General features: G+C 37.4%; 1 protein-coding gene across 1 annotated transcript in view; it reads left to right on the top strand.

The window, feature by feature from the left end:
• Positions 1 to 1,436: 1,436 nt before the first annotated feature.
• RFeSP (Rieske iron-sulfur protein) overlaps positions 1,437 to 12,285 on the top strand; it is a 23,358-nt gene continuing 12,509 nt past the window's right edge. Inside the window, exon 1 of the mRNA XM_089097846.1 lies at positions 1,437 to 1,691. Coding sequence (XP_088953972.1) covers positions 1,484 to 1,691 — 208 coding nt within the window. The 5' untranslated portion in view covers positions 1,437 to 1,483. The remainder of the gene's footprint in view (positions 1,692 to 12,285) is intronic.

Raw genomic sequence — 12,285 nt, 5'->3', positions numbered from 1 at the left:
TACAATGGTTGGATGAAAATGAAAAAAACACTCCAACAAATACCCTTTCCGACTGAATTATGCTGATTGGCGAAAGGTGTTTGGGGCTCAATTTTCGATTCTTTATTCGAGTTTTTGGAAAGTAAAAATCCAGATTAAAAATTAAAACTGATCAATTTAAAAACACATTCCAGATCTGAGAGATTTGTCTAAAAAATTTAATAAAATTAACTTAAAATTACAATGGGGCAAATTCAATTAAAAACGCCTAACAAAGGTTGTGTTTTAAGCTCTTCTTGGAAAATTGAAATTTATGATGCAAAACACAGCCCGCATTTTTAAACTTATCACAGGTAGAGTACATTGATGAAGGTATTAAAACATACGTTTAACTTTTAATCGCCCGCATGATGACTTCAAAATCAGATTTGAAGATATTCTGCAATGGGAATGTTACAATGGATCATAAATTCATTTGTTGAAAGGGAAGTCAAGAATGTGAAACAACAAGAGTAGCTACTCAACCTTAATACTAATGAGGAGCTTAATTAGACATTTTTAAGAGGGTATAAATTATTTTGGCTGCTGGCGGAAATTAAAAAAAAAACATCCTGAATGATGGGCGATTGTGATAAAGCCTTTGATGTTGTTTGTTTTGTCATATCTTGTCAAAAAAGGTTTCAATTTTGTTACAAAACTTTTAACAAAAAAACAGATTAAATATCACAGAAAAGGGGAACTTGCGGTTATTCCCAATAAAACTGAAGTGAAATTTTGATAATTTGCTGTCAATCCATCAAACACTTACCTCCTATTAGAATTATGTTTATTGTGTGATTGTCATTACAGCAGATACGCCACGCCATTGATATTTAATTTTAATAATATTACAACTGATATCGTATGCCAATGTAATGCGAAAGCAATTGTATGTTACATTGGGAATCTTGGGTTTAGATGCTATTATGAATATTATTGCTTCAAATACTATTAAAAAATAACTAGTAATTTTAATATATTATAAAAGTGTATTGTAATACGTAAAATTTTTAAATTGTCACAACTATGACGCTTGATATCCTTAAATGGAAAAAGTAGAATAATCAGTGATCAGACCAGGGATGTAACACATCTTCGCATCCATCTGAAGGCTACAGAATCATTTATTTGCACTTTGGTAAGAACAAAACACAATGCATTAATCATCTCCAACTAATGTTCTGAAAATGTTACAAAAATATCAATTTTATAAAAAGTTGAAAGAAATCGAATGAAAAGAAAAATAATAATAATGAAAATTAGGTCTCTTAAAAAAATTCTAATTAATTATCACCTTGTTTACATGGAAAAAAAAATTTCAGGTAGCGAAAACACAAAACCCGTTTTTACAGGCTGCGTAAAAGCAAAAAGTGAACGAATATTTCGATTGACTGTGGTTTTTCGGCGGCAACAGTGTATACTTCCTAGAAAATTTACGAAAGCTAAAAAAATTGTTGTATAAGACATGTTTAGTCAAGTTTCTAGAAGTTCTGCTATTAGCTCGTCTTTGAAGACGACAACTACCCTTGTAACTGCTGTGAATAAACAGTTCGGAGCGCCTGCTAAGTTTGAGCAGACTGCAGGGGAGCCTCAACCTGCTAAGTTAACTACTGACACCCTAAATAAGTTTCAGCCCAAGCTTTTTTGTGTCCAAACAAAAACGGGAATTTCAAGTGAGTTTCTTTCATTTTATACAGATAAAATTGTGTGTGTAGTAGGTCTAGTGCTTGTCACCAAGCTAGGTAGCTTTGAGGAATGTCAGGACTGGGTCTGCCACCCACAGTAGACTAGGGTAAACTTCTCTTGTAGACTAACACAGCAATCAGATAGAAAAAAAAACTAGAATTGAAAATCAAGTATTTTGAAATAGACATCAAGACATGGATAATTGTAGAAAACGTCTAGATAGATAGGCCTAGTCTGAGTGATTGAGAGGGAAATCTGGGATAATCCCTTTAGGTAAATTTGCAGTTGGGACAATAATTTAGCTAGGATGAAAGTGTAAATGTTATTTGATGCCCTTTTTTATGCTCTTTCATTATACAATAATTACTTCTGTTGCAAATTGCATCTTGAGCCCTTAAAGGGGCCCTGAAGGTATTTTATAAGAATTATGAAAGAGCATAAAAAAGAATCAAATGAGGTTTTCACTTTAATCCTAGTTTTCATCCTGCAAATTTAGCTTGAACTTTACACCCCCACCCCCTTAATCTGCAAATATATAGGCCCTACCCTGAATTGTCAACAGCAAAGTTTCAAATTGCAAAATACAGTGCTATTTTTGTTGTCAGCATTTGAAAAACTTGAAACAGTAGGAAAATGGTTTGAATTGAGTTGCCTAATAAATGAGGTTTGAATTGTTATAAATAAGTATTTTCAGAATATATTACTCTTGAACAATGTGTTTATAAACTAGTGATATGTGTTTTAACCACTTTTCAATAACTTAACTAGTGTTGATAACTTTTTTGTGTGGTTACAAAATGAAATACCTTTGGGGCCCCTTTAAGGGCTCAAGATGCAATTTGCAACAGAAGCAATTATTGTATTAGGAAAGAGCATAAAAAAGACATCAAATGATGTTTTCACTTTCATCCTAGCTAAATTATTGTGCCACCTGCAAATTTACTGCCCTTTTTAGGATTGTATAAAAATGATGTTATTTCATTTGTTGATATATAAGTCTGTCAGTCTAATTGTAAAACTAATTTTTAAAAAGCTTTGCTTTAGGAGGCTTTTACTATCTTAGAAAGTTCTTGAGCAATAGTAATAAAACTTAGTGAATGGATGTACAGTCAAAAAAAGGGCCTGGAAGGTTTCTTCAAGCACCTTTCTTCTTTTTCTGCATAACATGGCAAGTCCATAAACACTAAAGACAGGCATATATAACAGTTGATGATCTGGCTATGGCAGTTGTTCATATTTGGGGGTCAATCCACTGAGGAAAATCTGCCAGAACACACTGTAAACAAGAAGGAAGGGTCTGATAAATTAGTCCCTTTTATAATACTTCAATCATCACCTATATTTTATCCCCTGATGTCTAGGAGTGTGTTGGAAAAATAGCAAATTACCCTTCAAATGTAGATGTAGGAGTTTTTTTTTGTTTTAGGTCATAATCACCTGTAATTCAATTAATCTTTTAAAACAGTTGGGAAAAGGACATTTTTCATGATATTACCTTAAATTACCTTAAATCGCACTAGCCAGCGATAAGGACGAATCCTGTAGACGCCGGTCAATGATGATGGTGGCTCAGCTCATCGGGCGCATCCCAAACTGTGTGCCATGGCTTTCTGCACCAATCTCTGTCAACAGCTGACTTGAAGGCTTCAGTATTAGGGGACATGACTGCATTCTGGCTAAGGGAATTCCATAAGCCAACCACACGGTTGGAGAAAAATTTGTTTTGCAGCCTGGTATTAGCGTGTTTCCAGTAGAGCTTTAGGGGGTGCCCTCTTGTTCTTGACAAACTATCTAACTGGAATAAGTCAGGGATGATATTGTGGTTGCAGATCAATTTGAATGTCATCAATACATCTCCTCGCTTACGTCGGTATGTGAGAGATGGTATTTTGAGCCTCTGGAGTCTGGTAGAATATGGCAAATTTTGAAAACCCCTTATGCATTTCGTTGCTCTCTGCTGCACTGCTTCCAGAATCGATTGGTCAAGCTTGTTAACTGGAGTGGCAATGGACATCCCAAATTCTAATTTTGGTCGGATCAGGCCGTTTAGGAGCTTAGTAATCACTGCTGGAGATCTACTGCAGAATGTTCTCTTTATTATACCAAGAGTTTAGTTGGCTTTAGTTCCTGCAAACTGCGTGTGTAAGTTGAATTTGAGCTTGTTATCAACCAAAACTCCCAGATCTTTTTTGCAGTGACTGGTTGTAAGTGGCTGTTTAGAACCACCATTGGATTCCATAAAATACTGGCTGAGAGGGTTGTTTGCTCCAAAGTGTATGACCTTGCATTTCTGGATGTTAAATTCTAGTCGCTAGGTTTTTGCCCATATTGAGAGTGCATCAAGATCTGCGTGGATGTCTTTGGTACTTTGGGGGTCACAAATTGGACCTATTATTTTGGAATCATCAGCATACAAGCATATCTTATTCTTCATGATTGAAGATGCATCATTAATGTAGATGTTGAATAGAGTTGGGCCCAAAACCGTGCCTTGGGGTACTCCGCTTTCTACATCTGCTGATTCTGAGAAGAAAATTGATCCACCATCCCCAAATACTCTTACCACCTGCTTCCTGTTGGTAAGAAATTGCATCGTCCAATTTATGACTTCATCGTGGAGGCCTATTGCATGGAGTTTAGAATTTAGTTTCCTGTGACATACTTTATCGAATGCTTTTGCTAAGTCTAATAATATCATATCAACTGGGGATCCCGTGTCCATAAGTTCTGTGACATGCTCATAAGCATCAATGAGGTTAGTATCAACTGATCAACTGGGGCGGAAGCCATGCTGGCTAGGAGATAGTAGCTTGTTTGCATTTAGGTGTTCAATAATGGCTGAATTAACTATGCCTTCAAGAAGTTTTCCCACTCCCAAGGTGAGACTAATTGGTTGATAGTTGCTGGCTTCATCTCTGCTGCTTCCTTTATGAACAGGTGTAATGTTTCTGTATTTTGAATTTTGTACTGTGGAGGGTCTGGAAGTGGGGCATTATCTGCAACTGTGAATACAGAAATAAACCGCTTATTTAATGCACTAGCTATCTCCCTTGTGTTGCAGATTTTTTAAGCCATCTTGTACAAGTTGAGTGACAGAATGCCTTCCAGGCTTACCCAATGACACATACCTCCAAAATTTCTTAGGGTTAGTTTTTGTTGCAGCTGCCACTGATTCCTCATACTTCTCGGTGATATTTCTGGAGAGACTTCTAAGCTGGTTACGCGCCTGCTTATATTTTGTGTAATAGTCAGCCTGGTTTTGATTCTTTGTGTACAGCTTCCAGTATTTCTTTTTTCTGTTCCTAGCCATTTTTATTTCTTTTGTAATATACAGGAGGGTTTTTGGTTTCCTTTTCCATTTTGTAGAAGAGTGATTTTCAATAGCCTTCAATAATATTCTTTTCATAGTTGTCCATGACTCTTCCACATCTGTATTCTCAATGAAAGACCAATCACATTGAGTCAGTTCCTGGCAAATTAGACTGTAATCAGTGTACACGTGTTTTGTAAATTCTAGTCTTTGGGGATACAGTCTAAAACTGCAACTTATGACAATGTGGTCACTAGCTCCAAATGGTGGTAGGGGCTCAATGCTTATTATAGACTCTTGGTTTTTTGCTAGTAGTAGATCAAGTAGCAAAGGGTTCTGGCTATTTCTATATCTTGTTGGGAAGTTAACTTCCTGGTACAAAGAATGATTAAATAGGCACTCCAGGAATGGTCTTATTAAACTATTTTCAGAAAAATCGAATCCGTTGACCCATTGAATATTTGGGAGATTGAAATCACCAACAATAATTATGTTTCCTCGTAGCTTCATTTTAATATCAATTGAAGTACTCATAGCAAGTAAAGAGGATTCAAGGCTAGGGGAACTGGGGCTTCTATACATGCAACCAATGTAAAATGGCCCACAAGGCAGGAGGACAGATATCCACACTTGTTCAATATATGGTTCATAATCGGAATTAATATCTATGCTTCCTACCTTCAGAGAGCTTCGGATGTACACGGCTATTCCTCTTCCTCCTTCTCTAGATAAGTTGGTGACCAAGGTATAGTCGGGTATCTGGATCTGGGTATATCCAAGAGGAGTGTTGGTCCATTTAGGTTTAATCTCGCAGAAAGTGTAAACGTCTGCTTTTTCTGTCGAAACAGCATATTTTATCTCATGGAGCTTTGACGTTAAACAATCTACGTTACTGAAGACAACTTTCAGACCATTGTTCATCCAATGCGTGCAACTTTTATTTGGGCTATTATCCAGATCATTACATTCCCCAGACTCTATGCTGCTGTGGTTTGAAACATCACTCATGAAAACAGTCTGCTCGGAAAGAATACAGCTTACTGATCTCGCACTGTAAAAAGATTCACTTGATTCATCAATAGTACTTATTTCAACATTAGAAGACACAGGGCTATTTACACTACTATCTATATTTCTTTGAGAATCATCTAGTTCGTGTCCATTGCAGCTGGTGCTGCGGAGGTGGGCACGTTTTTTGGAACAATTCTGTTGCCTCGAATGACTAGGTTTTCTTCATCATTAGCTCGTTGTGCATGAAGTACTTCATATAGCTTTGTCCTCTTTATACAGTCGGCTTTTGAAACATCATTTCTAAATTGAACTTGGCCAGTTCCTTTTCTCTCATATGACTTTTGCAGGATCACTTTCTTAATTTTTAATTCATCAACCAAAAAAATTATGGGGCTTGCCTTATGCAAATCATTTTCATTCCTGGAGTTATTGGGACTGACGAGGCGACGAACATTTTTACAGCTATCCGTTGTAGGCCGTATTCGTTACATAAGAAGTCAAGTCACGAATGAATGTCTCATCATTGGGTTGTGGCAATACTCCAAATGCTAGGATATTTAATTTGCGTCTTTGTTTGTCTCTTTCTTCAGCAATCAATATTCTCACGTGGCTCTCAAGTTGCTGGTTCATTTCATCTTTAAGAGATTCTAATTGAGATTTGATTAGCTTTTGTAACAGATCAGGATTACAACCAGCCCCGGGGGCTTGCTCAAGCGAAGTAATACGAGTCTCAACATCCTTGAACTGGGCATCAATGTCTTTCTTTAACTCTTTTTTAAATTTACTACATGACTGTTTAACTGCATTCTTGATTTTAATATATAGGTCCTGTACAGCAGTTATTGCAGGTTCAAGTGGTTCAAGCGTTTTGTTAACTATGGCTTGTATTTCAGCTGCACTAGTGCCACTATGGGCGTTACCTTTACAAACAGGACACTTCCATTCGCAGCCTAATCTCCTTGTCATTTTTGTCAGAAAATTATACTCGGGTTTGCTAATTTCAAGGCAATCGATGCAAAGCCATTGTTTACAAATGTCACAGTTCATTGCACTAGGTTCTTCATCCAGACTCTCATCACAAGCAGCGCAAATGTTTTTGCCTTTTTTTGGGCTTTCTCGAAGCCTTTTTGGTGGCATTCTGCAACTTTCAGGCACTGATATCAAGGCGACACCAAGTAAAACGCAAATCAGATAACAGATAATAGAACGCAACTTGGATAAACGAATGCAACCAGGAACACGAGAATGCAGCGCCGCTAGGTAGTGTTAGTGTAAAGTCCAAACTTTAGGATAAATTATTGACAAAAATCGAAATAAACTTGACACAATTTGCTGCAAATGATTTGCTCTTGGACGAATAACTCTCGGCAAATACCACTAGAGCACTTGCCACAGTTACTTTCGCCTCTTCTGCTAGCTTTTCCTCTCCTGGCGCTCAAATGAAAGTATTATATCTCGTCGATGCTCAGAATGCTAAATTTATTGCCTTGACAATTTTCGAGGTAGACAGAATGTGGGAAGTGCAATACTCAAATCACCTATTCCCAGCAGTTTAAGGATAAGGATTCCTAGCAGTTTAAGTTTAAGGATTTAAGGAAAATCCTGCTGGTACCAATTCGGCCTCTTGTTTGTTTGCTATTGCTCCCTTCTGCACAAATTATCCACCAAAAATTCGAAAAACATACGAGCCAACGTATCAATGGTGCTTTCAATCTTTAGTGTTTGGCAACTGTGCTCTACTGCTTACTGCCAATTTGGAAGAAGGAGAAGGACGATGAATTCAGTCAGGCCTTATTTACAAACAAACAAACAGCTGTTTATTAGCAGACAAAGGACAAGTCCCTTGGGAATAGAAAATAAAAAATTTCTAACATCAAAATATATGCAGCTGCACCTGCTTTATTGTCTTGTATAGATCCATTTGCATAGATTAGGGTAGCACTGAAGTATATGTTCAGCAAAGACAGTAGACCAATGGATTTGGTACCAAGTTTTTATCCTGGCAATGAGGTAGCTCCTTTCTTAAGGGATATCATAGGCAGAGCGCTAGTGCTGCCTAAGTAAAGAACAATGTGGGCACAATGTGTTTTTAGTTTCTCTATACCTTTGCACTTCATATCAAAGGAGTTGTTGTAGAAACTTTGAAAAGGGCTCATTTGATTGGAAATGGGAGTGGCTAGTGCCCTTTTAATAGTCAAAAGTGATTGGAGGGCAACTAGCCCCCTCCCACGCCCATCATTCTCCAAAACACATCCAATCAAAATTTTGAGACAGCCATTTTGTTCAGCATAGTTGATTTCCACATAGAAAAAATGTTTTTGAGGAGGACACTCCCCCACAGCCCTCAGGGCTAGGGTTGTAATTTATGCCCTGGGGGCATATAAAGTTTTTATAGAACGTGTTGTTGTAGAAACTTCAAAAAGGGCTCATTTGATTAGAAAATGAAATGGCTTGTGCCTTTTTTAATAGTCGAAAGTAATTGGAAGGCAACTAACACCCCTTCCTCGACCATCTGGTTTCAAAACCTAATTAATCCAAATAGTTGGATGGACATTTTGCTCCACGCAGTTGAAGTTAAGAACACTAAACCTTTAATATTGACATTTCTCCAGAAGTATTTAGGACTCCGGTGTTAATTTATGACTTTGAAGTGCGCAAGTTTTTACTGAAATCTTAGTCGTAGAAACTTGAAAAAGGGCTAATTTAATTGGAAATTCAAAGGTCTAGTGCCCTTTTTAATAGTCAAAAGTGATTTGAGGGCAACTAGCCCCCCACCTTTTCCCTAAACACATCCAATCAAAATTTTTAGATAGCCATTTTATTCAGTGTTTTGGATTTCCAGATAGAAATTATGTTTTTGAGGAGGACACTCCCCCACAGTCCTCAGGGCAAGGGCTGTAAGTTATGCCCTGGGGGCATATAAGGCATTTACTGAATGTGTCGTCATAGAAACTTCAAAAATGACTCATTCGATTGGAAATTGAAATGGCTAGTGCCCTTTTTAATAGTCGAAAGCGATTGGAAGGCATCAAACACCCCTTACACCCCCACCATTTTCCCAAACATATCCGATCAAAATTTCTTGATAGCCATTTTGTTCCATGAAGTTTAAAGCTCAGGAAATTATACCTTTGAACAGGACACTGTCCCCATAGTCTTCAGGGCAAGGGTGATAAGTTATGCCCTGGGGGCATATATGTTTTTTATTGAAATGGGCAACTAACCCCCCTCTCATGCCCACCATTTCTCTAAACACATCCAATCAAAATTTTGAGATATCCATTTTATTCAACGTAGTCGAAAGTTCTGGAAATTAGGTCTTTTAGGATAAAAACCCCATCAGAGCTTTCAGTGCAAGGGTTGTAATTTATGCCTTGTGGGCATATAAGGTTTATATAGAAAATGTTGTAGAAATTTCAGAAGGGTCTCATTTGATTGGAAATTGAAATTGCCCTTTTTAATAGTCAACAGTGAGTGGAGAGTAATTCACCCCCCCTCTTACGCCCTTCCATTTCCCTAAACACATTGAATCAAAGTTTAGAGATAGCCATTTTGTTCAATGTAGTTGAAAGTTCTGGAAATTATGTATTTAAGGATGACAAACCCCCAAGAGTCCCCAGGGCAAAGGTTGTAAGTTGTGCCCAGGGGGTATATAAGGTTTCTAATGATAGAGTTGTTGTAAAAACTTCAAAAGGGGCTCATTCAATTGGAAATTGAGAGTGATCCTTTTTTTCAAGAAATTAGTGATTTATTTTTTCACCAGGCAGAAACCCTGAGCAAAAATTATCTAAAAACAAATTCTACATGATAGGCCTTTTATCTTGAGGTAAACAGAATTTGGAACCTCATAATCCCCATTAACTTGTAATTTAGGATATGCAATCCTTACAAATTTTGACTCTGCTAGAAAGCCTTATAGTAGGCTAACAAAAGAATATCACTTCACAACTTGAACACTAGATTTTAGGTCTATATGCTTCTTATGAATATATTTTGATAACAACATCACCAATGTGTTATTAGTCTAAATGGAATTTGATTCAGATTTTTGCTGAAGTTTCATAATTATTATGTATATTAAGTATATAATTACAATGTATACAAATATCTTGTCAAGAAAGGACACTGAACACCATACTGTGTCCCATTGGATGCAGGGACAGTATATCAGGTTATAAATATAATCATTTTTGTTGTTTGGACCAGAAAAGTATAAGCCATAGAACTTCCCGTCTGTTCCTAGTTTTGGCTTAGTAACAGCTTTGACTTTTAGGCATGCAAATATTGTTAATCATATTAGCAAATTGACAAAACCCTACAAACATCTACCCCGAATAATGCTGGACTAAAGTAATCCTAGTGCATAAGGAACAATCATTGTTCATTAAAAAAGTAACACCCTTAATTTGTTCAGCATAGTTGATTTCCAGATAGGAAATATGTTTTTGAGGACACAACCCTCAGGGCAAAGGTTTTAAGTTATGCCCTGGGGGCATATAAGGTTTTTATTGAAGGTGTTGTTGCAGAAACTTGTTGTAGAGGCTAATTTGATTGGAAATTCAAAGGGCTAGTGCCCTTTTTAATAGGCAAAAGTGATTGGAGGGCAACTAGCCCCCCCTCCGACAACGCCCATTAGTTACCCGAACACATCTAATCAAAATTGTGAGATAGCCATTTTGTTCAGCGTAGTTGATTTCCCAATAGAAAATATGTTTTTGAGGAGGACACTCCCTCACAACCCTCAGGGCAAGGGTTTCAAGTTATGGTCTGGGGGCATATAAGGTTTTTTATAGAAGGCATTGTCATAGAAACTTCAAAACAGGCTTATTCAATTGGAAATTCAAAGGGCTAGTGCCCATTTTAATGGTCAAAAGTGATTGGAGGGCAACTAGCCCCCCCCCAAACACATCCAATCAAAATTTTGAGATGGCCATTTTGTTCAGCGTAGTTGCTTTTCAGATAGAAAATATGTTTTTGAGGAGGACACTCCCCCAGAACCCTCAGGGCAAGGGTTTAAGTTATGCCCTGAGGGCATATAAGAACGATGTTGGCACTATGTACTATTTATTGTTTATTTTTTTCTTTAGAGCTGGGCACTTCATATGGAAGTGGTCGTTGTAGAAACTTCAAAAGGGGCTCTTTCGATTGGAAATTGAGAGTTCTAGTGCCCTTTTTAATATTCGAAAGTGATTGGGGGGCAACTAGTCCCTTATTTGATTGGAAATTGAAATTGCCCTTTTTAATAGTCGAAAGTGAGTGGAGAGTAATAAACCCCCCTCTCACGCCCAGCATGTCCTCAAACGCAGACAATAAAAGTTTAGAGATAGGCATTTTGTTCACGTAGTCGAAAGTTCTGGAAATTATATATTTAAGGATAACAAACCCCCAAGAGTCCCCAGGGCAAAGGTTGTAAGTTATGCCCTGGGGGCATGTAAGGTTTTTAATGATAGAGTTGTTGTAAAAACTTCCATAGGGGCTCATTCAATTGGAAATTTAGAGGGATAGTGTCCTTTTTAATAGTTCAAAGTGATTGAATGGTAACTAACCCCTCTCTCATGCCCACCATTCCCCCAAACACATCCAATCAAAATTTTCAGATAGCCATTTTGTTCAACGTAGTAGAAACTTCTGGAAATTAGGTCTGTGAGGATGACAACCACCCCCCCACCCAGCCCTCGGGTTGAGGGTTGTAAGTTATCCCCTGGGGGCATATAAGGTTTTTATTGAAAGCATTGTCATAGAAACTTCAAAAGGGCTCATTTGATTGGAAATTGAAAGGGCTAGTGCCTTTTTTAATAGTTGAAAGTGATTGGAGAAAGACTAACGCCCCTCTCATGCCCACCATTTTCCCAGACACATCCAATCAAAATTTTGAGATAGTCATTTTGTGTAACGTAGTTGAAAGTTCTGGAAATTAGGTCTTAGAGGATGACAACCACCCTCACAGCCTTTAGGGTAAGAGTTGTAATTTATGCCATGGGGCCATATAAGGTGTTTATAGGAAGTGTTGTTGTAGAAACTCGAAAAAGGCTCATTTGATTGGAATTTGAAAGGCCTAGTTCCCTTTTTAATAGTTGAAAGTAATTGGAAGGCTTGACATTTTTTTTAGTAAAGATCAATGTGGATATAATGTATTATTTTTGTTGTTGTTGTTGTTGTTTAGACCTGGGCACTTTGTATCAAAGGAGTTGTTGTAGGAACTTCGAAAAGGGCTCATTTGATTGAAAATAGAAAGGGCTGATGCCCTTTTTAATGGTCGA

Source organism: Artemia sp. Qi Xiang Cuo, chromosome 12 (assembly GCF_049724085.1).
Source record: "Artemia sp. Qi Xiang Cuo chromosome 12, ASM4972408v1, whole genome shotgun sequence".
Lineage (NCBI taxonomy): Eukaryota > Metazoa > Arthropoda > Branchiopoda > Anostraca > Artemiidae > Artemia > Artemia sp. Qi Xiang Cuo.
This window is presented reverse-complemented; position numbering and strand designations above follow the sequence as displayed.